The sequence below is a fragment of the Microcaecilia unicolor genome, chromosome 5, assembly GCF_901765095.1.
Source record: "Microcaecilia unicolor chromosome 5, aMicUni1.1, whole genome shotgun sequence".
In the NCBI taxonomy this organism is placed as follows: Eukaryota; Metazoa; Chordata; class Amphibia; order Gymnophiona; family Siphonopidae; genus Microcaecilia; species Microcaecilia unicolor.
The window spans coordinates 157,847,345-157,863,886 of record NC_044035.1 but is presented as its reverse complement, the minus strand read 5'-3'; the positions used below and the strand labels follow the sequence as shown (position 1 = coordinate 157,863,886).

General features: G+C 42.2%; 1 protein-coding gene across 5 annotated transcripts in view; it reads right to left on the bottom strand.

The window, feature by feature from the left end:
* The window catches only part of MICU1 (mitochondrial calcium uptake 1), a 407,340-nt gene that overhangs the window by 69,192 nt on the left and 321,606 nt on the right, over positions 1-16,542 (bottom strand). For all 5 annotated transcript variants that reach the window (XM_030203485.1, XM_030203487.1, XM_030203486.1 and 2 more), the window contains one exon: positions 960-1,157. In XM_030203485.1, the coding sequence (XP_030059345.1) occupies positions 960-1,157 (198 nt within the window). The remainder of the gene's footprint in view (positions 1-959; positions 1,158-16,542) is intronic.

The window sequence follows — 16,542 nt, the reverse complement described above, 5'->3', positions numbered from 1 at the left end:
CCCTCTGCCCCGGAACAGGTTACTTCCTGTTCCGGGGCAGAGGGAGCATGGAAACGAAGAGCCAACAGGCGCGCGGCACCCCCCCCCCCCTCAGCGGCGTGCACCCGGGGGGGGGGGTTCTTTCGCCAGGGGGTCGCGCTGCACCCGGGGGTTATTTAGCCGGGGGGGGGGGGGGGGGGGGCGCTGTACCTGGGGGGCGGGGCGCATCAGCAATCTGCCCCGGGTGTCAGCGCCCCTAGGAACGCCACTGCTTACTTGCAAAATAATATATTTTACTACAACAGATACATCTTGACCCTCCAACTTTAAGGATGTGGGGAAATCAGATTCATGAACTTTTGAACATGGAACGATTCTCAAGATAACACATTTTATAAATATATGGGTACTGTTTTTGAATTCCCTGACAACTTGTATGAGAAGTGTACTTCTAAATGGCTTATGCATTTAAGAGGACTTTGCTTTTCAGCAGAAATATACTTATGATAGCCTTCCTTTTCAAAAATAGGCAAAGTTCACTGGTCTGAACGATGGCCACATTCCTTGATATACCTGCAATTATACACGTGATGGGAGAGGGACATGGATAAGGTGACAGCTGAAGCTTCCGGAATTGGGGGGGGGACCGGGGAGGCAGGGATTTAACAGACAAAATACTGCAATGAGTGCAAATTGTTCTTTATTCCTTACTATGTTATATTTAAAAATGTTTGTAAGGTTTTATGGCATTTCAGTACAGATGATATTCTTAAACATAACCTGGGGAAAGCCACTGTTCATTCCTGAGAATAAGCAACAAGAAATCGTGCTACTTTTTGGGACTCTGCCAGGTACTTGTGACCTGGACTGGTCAGTGCTGAAAACAGGATGCTGGGCTTGATGGACCTTTCATCTGACCCAGTATGGCAACTCTTATGTTCTTATGCTTCTCTCTCCCTTCTGCCCAACATTATACACACCTCCAGCTTCAGGACATCATGTTGAAGTTTGCGCTGGAATTCCAAGAAATTTTTGATTGTCAGCTTCCCTTTCAAATCTGCCCCAAAGAAGTAGGTGGTCAGTGCAGAGCTGAAGCCAGTTTTTAGGGTGTTTCCTGTAGTGGAACGATCTCTATGGCGCATTCCCATGCTGGTCTGTGAGCGAATGATGCTCTGCACCTGATCAAGGATAACAAACAAACAAAAAAAAGCCATGAGGGTATGATTCAGGGCAAGGTGAAAGACACATAGTAACATATAGTAACATAGTAGATGACAGCAGAAAAAGACCTGCACGGTCCATCCAGTCTGCCCAACAAGATAACTCATATTTGCTACTTTTTGTGTATACCCTACTTTGATTTGTACCTGTGCTCTTCAGGGCACAGACCGTATAAGTCTGCCCAGCACTATCCCCGCCTCCCAACCACCGGTTCTGGCACAGACCGTATAAGTCTGCCCAGCACTATCCTCGCCTCCCAACCAACGTGGGTGTTGTCTACAGACCTCCGACACAATTGGAGGAATTAGATAAAGACCTGATCGCAGATACTCAAAAGTTGGGAAGCAAGAGAGAGGTGCTGTTGCTGGGAGATTTCAATCTGCCAGATGTAGATTGGAAGGTTCAGTCTGCGGAATCGGAAAGATGTAGAGAGATCGTGGATGCTTTCCAAAGTGTTTTGCTCAGACAAATGGTGATGGAACCCACGAGGGAGGGAGCGACACTGGATCTGGTGTTCACAAATGGGGATAGAGTGTCAAATATCCGACTGGGTGCCCACCTGGGCAGCAGTGACCATCAAACGGTTTGGTTTGATATAACAGCTAAAGTGGAGAACGGCCACTCAAAACTCAAAGTCCTGGATTTCAAGCGTGCTGACTTTAGTAAAATGGGGGAATACCTGAGGAAGGAGATGATGGGCTGGGAGGAAGTACAAGAAGTGGAAGGACAGTGGTCCAGGCTGAAAGAAGCTATAAATAAGGCCACGAACCTTTATGTAAGGAAAGTAAATAAAAGCAAGAGAAAAAGGAAACCGATATGGTTCTCCAAGCAAGTGGTTGAGAAAATAAAGGCTAAAGAGTTGGCGTTCCAGAAATACAGAAAAACTCAAGAAAAGGAACACATGGAGGAATACCGGATGAAATTGAAAGAAGCCAAGAGAGAGATACGACTGGCAAAAGCGCAAGCAGAAGAACAAATGGGTAAAAATGTAAGGAGAGTATCCTATAGATTGAGCTCTGGTAATAAGTCATTTCAGTATAGTTTACAGTGAATATGGCACAAGGGCATTCCTACAAGAAAAGGCAGAATTTAGACAGGAAAAAGGTATTAAGGAGCATTCATCAGAACCATCATGTAAGGAGGACATCACTACTGCAAGGAAAGACAGAGGACAGGCAGAAATCACCAAGAAAGGAAGTATACACAGGTATCAGACAATTCAGAGTTAATTTTAGAAAACATTTTCCATGTGCACAGCATGTTTTGTAAATGGAAGACTATTCTTATTAAACCATTCAGGGGTATGAACATGTATGGTATACATGCCGAAAAGAGCACGTATACTTTTATATGTTCTGCATACAGATGTTCCCCGGGGTGGAGCTGTGATGTTTACATGTATTTTATAAAATACACATGTACGCACACAGAGTACATGTACATATTTACACCTTCTTTGAAACAGATGTAAATTTGCATAAGTGCACTGTTACGAAATTACTCCAGTATTAGTGAAGATGAATTATGGATTCCATTTTGATGTTTGTCTTTTTTATTTATTTTTATTTGTTACATTTGTATCCCACATTTTCCCACCTATTTGTAGGCTCAATGTGGTTTACATAGTACCGGAGAGGTGTTTGCAGACTCCGGTGTAAACAAATACAAAGTGATATTGTGGTAAGATAAAGTTCATGTGGCACAGCCACATTAGGGAATCGTACAACAGGAGAGTTGTGTTATGTCCATTATGTACTTTAGTTTTGTTGTGTTGCAGAGATCAGGCATTTATGTTGGATTGGTAGGGTATCCAGCTTATAATTGAAAAAGAAAAACGCCTATATTGCGACCCAAATCAGGAGATAGACGTTTATCTCACAAAAACGAATAAAGCGGTATAATCGAAAGCGGAATTTGGACGTTTTCAACTGCACTCCGTCGCGGATGCGGACAAAGTTGATGGGGGTGTGTCAAAGGTGTGGTGAAGGCGGAACTGGGGCGTGGTTATCAGCCGATCAGAGATAGGCGCCTTTCGCCGATAATGGAAAAAAAAATATGCGTTTTTAGCGAGAATTTAGGGCACTTTTCCTGGACCCTGTTTTTCCACGAATAGGGCCCCAAAAAGTGCCCTAAATGACCAGATGACCACTGGAGGGAGTCGGGGATGACCTCCCCTGACTCCCCCAGTGGTCACAAACCCCCTCCCACCACAAAAATATGCCGTTTCACAACTTTTTATGTTCACCCTCAAATGTCATACCCACCTCCCTGGCAGCAGTATGCAGGTCACTGGAGCAGTTATTAGGGGGTGCAGTGGACGTCAGGCAGGTAGACCCAGGCCCATCCCCCCCCCCCCCACTTGTTACACTTGTGCTGGTAAATGGGAGCCCTCCACACCGCCCACAAACCCACTGTACCCACATGTAGGTGCCCCCCTTCACCCCTTAGGGCTATAGTAATGGTGTAGACTTGTGGGCGGTGGGTTTTGAGGGGGATTTGGGGGGCTCAACACCCAAGGGAAGGGTGCTATGCACCTGGGAGCTCTTTTACCTTTTTTTTTTTTTGTAAAAGTGCCCCCTAGGGTGCCCGGTTGGTGTCCTGGCATGTGCACTACGACTCCTGGCCCCTCCCACGAACAAATGCCTTGGATTTATTCGTTTTTGAGCTGGGCGCTTTCATTTTCCATTATCACTGAAAAACAAAAACGCCCAGCTCACAAATTGTCGAATAAAACATGGACGTCTATTTTTTTCGAAAATACGGTTCGGTCCGCCCCTTCACGGACCCGTTCTCGGAGATAAACGCCCATGGAGATAGACGTTTTTGTTCAATTATGCCCCTCCATGTCTTTTTAAACAGGTTAGTTTTTAGTTTTTCTGGAAGTTTAGGTGGTTGTACGTAGTTTTCAAGGCTTTTGGTAATGCGTTCCACAGTTGTGTGCTTATGTAGGAGAAACTGGATGCGGAAGTTGATTTGTATTTGAGTCCTTTGCAGCTTGGGTAGTGCAGATTTAAGTACGTTCGTGTTTCAGATGTGTTTCTAGTTGGTAGGTCGATCAGGTCTGTCATGTATCCCGGGGCTTCACCGTAGATAATTTTGTGAACCAGAGTGCAGATTTTGAAAGCAATGCATTCTTTGATTGGGAGCCAGTGTAGTTTTTTTGCGGATGGGTTTTGCGTTTTCAAATCGCGTTTTTCCAAAGATAAATATAAAGTAGTTTGAACCCTCTGTCTAGCCTCCTGTTCCTTTGGTTTTCCAGTTCATTGCAGAGATGCAGAATCATGAGTTTCATTCTCAGCTACCCTGGCACAGGGGCGTAGCTACACAACTCAGGCCCACCCAGTCAGCGCTCGGAAAATCGGGCATTTAAAAAAATCTGTGAAGCCGTTTCGCAGGCAGCGCTTCGCGTCTGCCCTGCGTGCATTGCAAAAGAAGGAAATCGCCTCGTCGTCTTTGGGACTTCCCTCACTGTGTCCCGCCTGCGAAACGGCGTCACAGATTTTTTTTTTTAAGACAGGGTGGTGGCAGGAAAACTAAGAGGGCTGTCGACGGAGCTGGTAGTCGGGTCAGGGGGGGCTCAGATGGGAGGAGGGGAGGGGATGGGGATCAGGTCTCAGATGGGAGAAGGGGAGGGGAGGGGGGTCTCAGATGGGAGAAGGGGGCTGGAACAGGGATCTGAGAAGGGGCCAGTAGGGAAAATAGGGGCCATGCCTGGGGCTGGTGGGAAAATGGGGCATACCTGGGGCAGGTGGGAGAATGGGTCTGGGGCTGAAAAGGGGGGGCACTAATGTAAGGCATGTGGATGAAGGGGCCGGAATTGGGGGCAGAAAAGGAGGGTAGGTGGGATAAGGGGTTAGCACTGGAACTGGGGGTTGAAAAGGGGGAGAGACTGAAACTGAGGAGACTGGGGGCTGAAAAGGGGACAGGGAGAAGTGGCTGGGGCTGAAGCCCGGGACTGGTGAGAGAAAAGGGCTGTGGTTGAAACTGGGGGCTGAAAAGGGGACAGGGAGAAGAGGCAGGGGGCTGAATCTCGGGACTGGTGAGAGAAAAGAGCTGGGGCTGAAACTGGGGACTGGTGGGATAGTGGAGCTGAAACGGGGGCTGAAAAGGGGGCAGGTGGGAGATGTGGGCTGGGGCTAGAACTGGGGGCTGAAAAAAAGGGGCAGAGAGAGGGGACAGATCCTGGATGGAAGGGGGAGTGAGAGGGAGGGCAGACCCTGGATGGATGGGAGAGGGAGGGCAAATGGTAGATTGAAGGGGCAGAGAGAAAGGGCAGACAGAATGGAAGGGGGAGAGAGAGAGGGCAGACAGGGCAGATGGTGGATGGAAGGGGCAGAGATAGAGGGCAGATGTGCATGGAAGGGGCAGGGAGAGAGGGCAGACATTGGATGGAGGGGACAGCAGAGAGGGCAGACACTGGATGGCAGAGAAAGAACGAAGACAGATGCTGGATGGAAGGAAGATGAGGAAAGCAGAAACCAGAGACAAAAAACTGTAAATAAAATATATTTCTATTTTTTTGCTTTAAGATAAAGTAGTATTGCAGATGTGTTAATAAATGTTTATAATAGAACAAGTAAATAAGGTAATATTTTTATTGGACTAATTTTAATACATTTAGACAAACGTTCGGAGAACAAAGCCCTCTTCCTTAGGTCAGGATAGGATACTGTAACAGCACTATACTGTATTGACCTGAGGAAGAAGGTTTTGGCCTCTGACAGCTAAATGTATTAGTCTAATAAAATGGTATTATTTTATTTTCTATATTTGTTTTATTTCTATTTGTTAATTTGTAAAGTGGTGTTTGGTATTTGTTAGTTTTTTCAAATTTACATCTGCTGTCTTTATATTTTGCACAGTACTAGGGGACATTTTCTGTTTCTGTGGTGTTGCATTGTATGCAGTCTGGCATCTTGCGGGTTCAGTTTAATTTTTTGTCTAATAGAAAGTTATGATTACTTATTTATAGTGGATTAGGGTGTATCTGTGTTTGTGAAAAAGACATGGCTTTCAGTTGGCACTGACTGTGCAGGTTCAACAATCTGTACTATTCTGTCTGGTTTCATTTTACAATAGGTGAATTGATGTTCTAGTACTCACTGTAGTGTTTAAGATGCTTTCCTTTCCCTTGTGTGACTCGTAGAAATGACTGCTTATGGTATGGTAGAATTGCTCTATAGGTCCTCAGTGTTTTGTATTCTCAGTATGATGGTTTTAAGGTTTGCAACATAGGTTCCGAATATGTATGTGGTTTATGTTGCTGTAGGACAGCTGTTGGGCAGACTGTTTATTAAACATTATTTAGGATCCCCAAAAAACTACTCACACCTATATATACATAGTGCCCACCCATATTAGCTCTTAGCCCACCCAAAATTTCAGGTCTGGCTACGCCACTGCCCTGGCAGGTCTTAAACCTCCTCTCCTTTTATTTTATTTTTTTTTAAACATTTTGCTCATCTAGCCTAGGAACCACAGACTGTAGCTCCCTTAGGAGTCAAGTATGTAGTACCCCAGTTGTGACATGAGGTGTTGCTGTTGTGGTCAATAATTTGCTTTGGTTTTCTATTATGTATATTCCTGAATTCTTGTCACTTTCAGGTGGTTCATCACTCAAGGTGGAATTTATTTCTAAGGTGTTAGGAGTTCTCCTGGACACTACATTAACATTTGAACCACAAGTTAATCACATTGTCAGTTCTGCTTTTTTTTTTTATTAATTACATCACCTTCATGCAATATGTTCTCTGTTTTCAGAAAATCACTTCTTATTATTAGCTTGGGTTCTTCTTATTCTAGCTAATTTGGATTATTAATGCAGTTTGTACTTAACTGTTGCTGCAAAACTAAATTCTAAATCCAGATTCTTCATAATACAGCCAAAATAATTTTTTGTCTGAAAATGTTTGATAAAGCTACCCCTTCTTTGATTCAGTTACATTGGTTGCCTGTATAGGCCTGTGTATTTTTTCAACTGGTTTGGATGATTTATAAGGTTTTTGAAAGCACTAGTCTGGAATATTTAATTAGATTATTTTCATTTCCCAATAATGTTTAATCTATTATCCTCTTGACAGCTTGGTTTGTTATCTGGCTGTCCACACTTGGTGCTCGTTATAGAAGGAGTTGAGGACCAAGAGTTATTACTCTTTTTGAAAGTCTCTGAAAACATATTTGTTTAAAAAACATTTACTGTAACTTTTGTATCTTGTTATGTTCTAGTGAAATTTTCTGTGTAATCCACTGTGGGACATAATGGGAGTTGGCGGACTTTTTACACACTGCAGCCTTTTTCCTTTGCTAACTTTATCCAGACAGCTATCCAAATCAGAGAACTAAATATCCTTGTTAACCAGGGAGCTGTAAATTGCACCCAAGTAGGCGGCCCACCCTAGTACTATCCAGATATTGTTGAGGTGGTCTGTAAGGATATTCAGCCACACACTATGCATATGATGCCACAGAATATCCTGGTTTTATCAAGCCATGCTTGTTCTGATTTGCCTGATGTGAATCTGAAGAAATTCCTATTGTTAGTAGTTAGCAGAATTTAGGAATCCTGGTTGACTCTGCATCAACAATGAAGCTTCAAGTTCAGAAGGTTATAAAAGATATGTGTTTAAAACTCAATTAGTGAGGATATTCAAGAATTTATTAAAACTGTGTAACTTTTAGATGGGTGTACAGAGTATAATATCACCCTGTTTTGATTACTGTAATGGGTTACTATTGGGAATTCAGAAGAATCAACTTAAGGCCCTTCAAGTGGCTCAAAATTCTGTGGCAAGAGTGTTGACATGTTGTAACCATTATGAACATATTACCCCAGTTTTGAAAAAACTGCATTGGCTTCCCATTCAGTACAGAATATGTTTTAAGATTCTGAACACAATTTTTAAAATATTAACAGGGAACACATATAAGGTTTTGGCTGCTAAGTTTCTCATTTATTAGACAGTATGTTCATTGAGGTGAGCTAGTAAATCTTTGTTAGAAGTTCTACCTTAACATATGATTGAGTCTCAAAGTCCAATATTTTATACTACAGGGCCTCAATGGTGTAATGAACTACCCTTGAGATTGATAGTAATCCAGTATGCAGGTCCCTGGGGGGGGGGGGGGGTGAGGTATGTGTGTGTCAGTGGAGGCATATGAAGGCTTGGACGTCCTTCTTTCAAACATTTTGGACGTCCTCAATTGCCCCCACAGGGATGGCCAAATTTCAAGGGAGTGGAATAGAGTGGAGGAGTGGCAGAGTGGCCTAGTGGTTAGAGCACTGGTCTTGCAACCTAGAGGTGGCCGGTTGAAATCCCACTGCTGCTACTTGTGATCTAAAATCCAAATAAATAAATAAAGAGGGTGTCGGAGGCATAGCATAGGCATGGGCGTCCTTCTCACAGAAACAACCACATTTTGGACGTCCTCAACTGCTGTCGCTTCCCCTCCTTAGGAAGGAAACTGTGTGCAAATGAGCTAACAGCGAGCAGCTCATTTGCATGCAATTTCCTTCATGCATGCCCGTTCCTTTCCGGATCGGTAAGGGAAGGGCTTTTTCCATTCAATTAGTGGGACCAGTGCACTATGAATGCTGGTGCCTCTCACGACCAAATTGCTTGGATTTGGTCGTTTCTGAGATGGGCGTCCTCGCGTTCCATTATTGCCGAAAACCGGGGACAACCGTCTCTAAGATCGACCTAAATTTCATGATTTGGGCGTCCCCAACCGTATTATCGAAATGAAAGATGGATGTCCATCTTGTTTTGATAATACGGGTTGCCCCACCCCTTTACGGGGCTGTCCTTAGAGATGGGCACCCCTGTTCGATTATCCCCCTCTATGTGACTTAGAATTTACACTTAGTTCTGTGCTTAAATTCTAATTAATGACAATTAGTGTCAATAATTGCTTGTTAATTGACCATTATCAGTGCAGATTGGCTTAACTAATTAGGTTATGTGCATTGTTATGGAATATGCTTCGATTTCTGTGCAGAAATCTCAGCGCAATATATAGAATCCAGGGGTATGTATGTATAATCCAGTACTATGTACGTAAAATCTGTAAACTACCTAGAACTTTGTGATAGTGTGGAATATACATTTTTAATAAATAAACAGCTAACGGGAATATCAAGCCAGTACAGTGCCAAATATAGTCTTTAAATGGCTACAGCACTGAGGTTCTAGCATAATGCCAGAGCCTTGGAGAATAACAGTGGCTACAGAATTGCAGGAATCAATGAATGTAGACCTGCCTGAGAGAATATTTTAGAACCTGGAGTACTTTACAGGGCCATTGATCTTTATTTGTAGTCATCAACTATGTTACAGGCAAAGAGCATCCTTAATTGGCTAAAACAGGAGGAACTCAGTTAATATCACGTTGAACTTATAATTTTAACAAACTGTTTCACCTAGATTGGCATCTGTGGAACACGATTTTGGTTGTAAACTATAATGCAATTCATGCAGAATAATTATGCCCTGAGAATCTAATATAGTAAGACAGCATGTAATAGATTCTCAGAGCATAATTATTCTGCATGAATTGTATCATAGAAATTATGGTCAATTCACGCAGATGTGTATGTTTGGGAACAATTCAAAAATTATCCTTTTATATCAACTCACCTCAGGAAACCTTTCTCCTTCTCCCCGTACAGAAAATCTAAGACAGTGGTCATTGAGTAGGACTGATTTGTCTGACTTCCCAGCTGATATTATTTGTTCCAAATCCTGGGTGCCCAACAATGGTCAGCAGGAAATAGAAATTGAGGGTTTACCCCTACAAATCTTCGCTGACACCGAAAGGCACTACAGGCCAGTTTCTGAGACCTGACCAGCTACCATGGCCAAACCCTTGGAGGTGACAAGAATTTAGCAACCTCACCAAATTTGGAGAAAACACCTAGGGAGCACTGATTGCCAGTGTTTGCTATGTGGCTTGACAAACTAGATGGGTCAAAAGGTACATTTCTGATGTCAATGAGTATGTTTCTAAGTCTCTGAGGAATGCTGGGCATTTGAATTTGAGCCTCAGGGTGAGATGGGGGTGTCAGTGCAAACAACAGTGTCCAAAGCAGATGTTCTCTTGGTTTGTTGTTTGTTGTTTTCTGGTCTCACCTCCCTCTCTGTTTCCCAAATTTATGGTTTGCGTATTTAATTTGTCTTGCTTTTGTGTTTCACCAATATTATAGTTTGTGACTCTGGGTGTGCCCTCCTCTTTCTCATGTTTATTATTTTCCCCCTTATAAGAGAAGGACTCAGGAGCATGGAGATGATGTAGCTCTATCTGGGCAAGTCACTTAACCCTTCATTGCCCCAGGTACGAAATAAGTACTTATATATAATATGTAAACTGCTTTGATTGTAACCACTGAAAGGTGGTATATCAAATCCCATCCCCTTTCCCTTTCTTTTAGATGGTGGAATTCCTTACCGAAAACTACAAGATCTCAGCAAATTTATGAAAACCTTCCTTTTCAAAAAAATTATTGTTAATTGATGATGATTCTTGATTTATTCTTACTTGACTAGTTTGTTTATGCTTAAACTCCACCTTCATGCTCTAATTTTTCTGAATTTATATATTTGCGGTTCTCAATCTTCATTCTTATTTACTGATTTGAATTGTTTCACAAATTATATGTTATATTTGTAATGATCTCTCTTCACTTGTTAGCCACGTTGAACTCGAGTTTACAGGAAAATGTGGGATATAAATGTCATAAATAAATCAATCAATGTCAATCACTAATATAACACAGACTACATGCTATGTTATATTCTAGAAAATTTAGACCCCGCTCTCCTACATCTGAGGCCTCATCCACTTGTGCAAGGAGATACAAGGCTTTTCACTCTGCCAGAAAAATTTACTCAGTCCTCTAGCAACACAGCCAGCTCTTTTCAATGTGCGAAGATTGGTAACACTTGAAGGCTGTAAGCCGTAGGCAACATTATCATGCAGTATAGAAAGATTCTCGCCATCAATGATAAAGGAAGTTGCTGCCAGCTACTAAGGGACCTCACTGTTTCCCTGAATAAGAGTAAAATATTTTTCCAACAGTGTACAGCCAGATACACCTGTATTGCAAAGACCCATGTATTTAATGGAAGAATCAGCCCTATTAGGGTTCTGGGTGTCTGTCCCAATAGTAAGCCCTTGGGCCGTCGTTGACTCTGAACCCAGGAGGTAGGGGAGCTCCAAGTCACCTCCAGACCGGACTGAATATTGGATATCCCGCAGAAGAACCACATAGATGAAGGCTGGAAATCAGGAGACTAGCACTCAGGCACAAAGCTGCACACTGGCACTCAGGAACAGTGCTGAGGCTAAGCAACTCACAGCAGAAGAGCAAACATTGCGAAGGCAATGCATGAATGTCCCATGGTTCTTTATAAGGACCCTCACTGATGATGTCATGGTCTCTGGTGCCTGGGAATGAGGCTTGAACCATACTGAAGGAGGCAGAAGGGCAAATGGTAGAGACTATTATAAAGAACAAAATTACAGAGCTTATTCAAAAGCATGGATTAATGAGACAAAGCCAACATGGATTTAGTGAAGGGAAATCTTGCCTCACCAATCTACTACATTTCTTTGAAAGGGTGAACAAACATGTGGATAAAGGTGAGCCGGTTGATATTGTGTATCTGGATTTTCAAAAGGCATTTGACAAAGTACCTCATGAAAGATTCCAGAGGAAATTGGAGAGTCATAAGTACATAAGTATTGCCATACTGGGAAAGACCAAAGGTCCATCGAGCCCAGCATCCTGTTTCCAACAGTGGCCAATCCAGGTCACAAATATCTGGCAAGATCCCAAAAATGTACAAAACATTTTATACTGCTTATCCCAGAAATAGTGGATTTTCCCCACGTTCATTTAATAACGGTCTATGGACTTTTCCTTTAGGAAGCCGTCCAAACCTTGGGCTAGGACGTACTATTCTACTGGGGAACCACTATGGCAGAAGAGAAGTTACTGAGTTGGTCATGAAGATGATGGAGTTCTGCAATTTTATTATTTTGATGGGCTATAGATATGACTGTATAGAACGTGCACCATTCATCATCATGATTTGGGCCCCGACAGCGAAGGCAGATCAGATGTAGGTCTTCTATGTGGAAGCTTCCAGCACAAAGTTCACTGTATTAAAAAACATTTTAAAATGTCAAAGAACTTGGATGATATCCCTTATAAAGAGAATTAAATTTGTTGGGAGAGTTTTGTTACACGTCTGTTCAGAAGAACAAAAGAAACAAAACTGAGACGCTACCTTGCTAGGTGACAAAGGTAGGGAACGGAATCGAGGTGGAGACCGAGTGTGGCTGGCACTGACAGGACCTGGGATGTTACCATATGTTAGCTGTCATGACTGCCAACAGAGCAGCCACAGCCCCAGCAAAAAATTCCTACAATCCCACCCCTTCCCCTCCACCACCAAGCCCTTCTGTTCAGCCAACCCATCCAATTTCTTCCTCTCCATGATCCAAACTCCCCCACAACATCCCTCTAATCTGCACTCCACCCCAACAAGAACGCCCCTCGTAGTTGAAGCCTGCCCTCCCACCATACCTGGACCCTCTTCCCCTTATCCCCTAGTAGTTTAGTGGAACAGGGCAAGAATGGCACCCCTCCCCCTACTCTCCTATGCTGCAACTGCCAGGGTTCAAAGTAGCATCTATGACCCCTACCGCTAGTGGTCATTCTGCCACTTTAAGAGCAATCCTTCAGGTGCAGTAAGTACAAAATCTCACTGCACCATAGTAAACAGATCTCTCAGTTCTAAGCTGTGGGAATGCAGGTCTGTCCTGGCACCATCAGAAAACACCACCTACTTCCTTACTGGTTGAAGGAATAATATTTTTCCAATATGTAAAAGAAGGGAGAAAACCTTAAGCACACTGGCTCTTTATGGAATAATGTTCAGCTTATCTAAAAGGCTCTCTCCATTTATACAGCACTCCTGGATTAATAGGTGCTTAGATACAAATTCTTTAATAAAGCTGAGTATCCATGCAATGAGCACCTGAAGGAAAGGTTAATAATGCTGCACCAACCTAATGAATAAGGAAGATTAAGCTTCTTCAAAATCCTTCCTGCTATTAATAAACTACTGGCTCCAGTCTTTGGAACACAGTTCCTTAGTTCACCTGATTACCTGCATGCACTTTGCCCAAGTCTAAATCATCAGCCAGTTCTGTGGTACCCTATAATTAAGGCTGCCTCAATTTCCTATGGCAGTGTATACATAAGATTCTGCAGTACAATGTAAAATATTCTATGGCCCAATTTTCAAATCTATGTGATGATCCTGTGAAATGTTTATATAAATTTGCATATCATCACATATAGAAAATATATTTTGCAAGCAAAATGTGTGAATTTTAAAAATTTTTCCTTTAAAATAAAATATTTTCCAGGTTGTACCTGAATTATTTTCATTTTTCCTTTTCCATTTCAGTTCTTGGCTTTTTTTCCCTGTTTCTTTCCTTTTTGTTTTATTTTATTTACTCTTTTGCTGTCCTTAAACTCCACTTCTCACTCTGACAGATGCTACTTATTGTTTTAGCTGCCCTTATTCATTTACTCATTCATCACTCATTTCATTCTCACCTTTCCATCTCTACTGTTCCTTCTCTATTGATATCTCTTACCTCTTAACACAGCTTCCCTCATCTCTCCCCTCATCACCCCTTTCTACTCTCCTCTCTATCCTCAAGTCTTTCACCGTTTGTACATCTCATCCCCTTCCTCTGTTTCATTTCTCTACTTTTCATTACTCTTTCCCATTCTCTGTTTTCACCCTTCTATGATCTACCCCTTTACCTTTTCCTACTTTACTCCTACCATTCCATTCATTCACTTCCCCCTTGCAATCTCTCTCTGTTGGTCTTTCTTGGTCTCTCCTCCAATCTTTTCTGTGATCACAACCTTAGCCATCACATATGAATGAAATGGTACCAGTTATAACACTGCTCTCAACTGTCAACACTGAGAACAGTTACTGTTGGTATATGGGAACTGCATGGATTTTGGTGAGGAAGTAACACAGATAAAGTTCCAGTGCATGCTGCAGCAGCTGGCCTGGAACAGAGCAGAAGCTGGGGCAACCTGAAACAGGTTGGGTGGGAGAAGGGAGCTGTGGCAATAGGGACTAGAGAGGTGGTGGCAAGAGAAGGGCAGAAGAAAGAAAATGTGATAATACGGCAATGAAGGAAAAGCAAGAGGTGCAACTGCAGAAGAGAAAAAAGTTCAGCAGTCTGGGAAAAGACAGTCCTCAGAGGCATGAGACAGCAGCAATGAAAGGAGGCAACAGCACAACTGCTAGTTTCCACAAGAAGCGGCAATTTCTTTGGCAGTTTAGGAGGCCACAGAATTATGGGAAATCAGGGACTTTGTGGCTATAGATAAATCACTGTTGGATCAACTATTTTATAGCAAAGAAATGATACTGTATATAGTAACATAACAGATGGCACCAAATAAGAACCAATTGCCCTAAGAACCCTGTACTGCTTCTCTACTACTTTGGGTTGATGAACATAAAAATTCCCAAACTTAAATGTCCATGGCAATTAAAAATTATTTCTAGAATCTTCCCTTGTCCTAATTTTCTCCACTGATTAAATCTCAGGCTGGCTGGGACCATTTTGAAGCAATTTCAGAGAAAGAAATGCTTTCTAGATATCAAAGCCTTCTAGACCCATGCTCTCCTGTGGTTTTGGAGGCCATGAAACAGGAAATCTGTCCAATTTTAACACATTTAGTCAATGTGTCTCTACTGGTTGTCTGCCTATATTGTTAAAACATGCAAGATGATAAAAAAGAACCAGTCAGAGCTGTCAAATTATAGTCCTGTGTCCTTCCTCTTGCTAGTGGAAAAAGTGACATTAGCACAATTACTGAGTTAACTGACAAATATAATCCATTTGCCCATTTTATCCAGTCCAATTTTTATTTCGCCAGGATCATTGTAGTAAAACACTTTTATTCTCAAGTCTTAATATAATTCTTAGTAACAGAGTAAATTATGTAATTGCCACATGTATATTATGGGTACAGTTATGAACTATGAAATATGAACTATGGTTAAGACCTGTAAAAGCTTAACAGAACATACAGGCTGATAGGCCTAAGTATTTGAGTGTCTCTTAGTTGACCTCCTTACTGAATCAGAGTTCATGGTCTGCTAGCACCTAAGTAAACACTATAAACTTGGTTGTGCACCCTAGAGCAGAGTCAAAGGGGCAAAGGCCATAAATCGTGAGGCCCAGGAACTTATGATCTGATAAGACATTCCTACATGCAAACTGGCCTGGGAAAGGTGCAATTATGGATGAACAGAAGACTGTGAGATTTAGTGACGTGGGGATAGATAGTGTGAATAGAAGACAGAATGATTTCTCAGGAAGATAAGTGCTAAAGCCTTGCTTAACACAAAAGGTATAAAAACAGCTGTATCAGAGCATTACGTTGGGGAGAGGCGGAGGTAGACCACATGTTTGGGTCCCCCATGCTCCCCATGAGAAACTAGCATTTGTATTTGATCTTAAAATTAAAGAATTGCCTCTCTCATATGCTGGCCATCATAGTCTTTTATCTCTCTCCTTAAATTGTGGGTGGTTGGGGAGTACTAATTTGGGAGGTGATACAAGCAGCCTTTTATTCCTAAAAAACACATCTCATACAGGTAATCCTCCCACCTTTTGTCTAAGATTGTAACTACTGCTCATGCTTTTTTGAAATGTGTAATTCATTTATGATTTGCTGTGAGCAGAAATGCTCTATATTTTGATTCCATCATCTTGCTATATAGCTATCCTCTCTGTTTGTCCCATGCGTTTTTGAACGCCATCATTGTTTTTATCCCTACCACCTCTTCCAGGAAGACATTCCAAGCATCCACCATCCTTTCTGTTAAAATATATTTAAGAACATAAGAATAGCCATACTGGGTCAGACCAATGGTCCATCTAGCCCAGTATCCTGTTTCCAACAATGGCCAATCCAGGTCACAAGTACCTGTTATAAACTGAATTAGTAGCAAGATTCCATGCTACTGGATCCCAGGGCAAGCAGTAGCTTTCACCCTATTTCAATAGCAGACTATGGACTTTTCCTCCAGGATCTTGTCCAAACCTTTTTTAAACCCAGATATACTAACCGCTGTAACCACATCCTGATGTTTTAAAATTTTCTTCCTTTCAGCTTTATTTCATGGCCTCTTGCTCTACAGTTTTCCCATCTTTAGGAAAGGTTTATTTGTTCAATTAATCAGGGCAGTGATCATGGACTTAAATATAATTTTGTCTTAATAGATATTTTTGTCT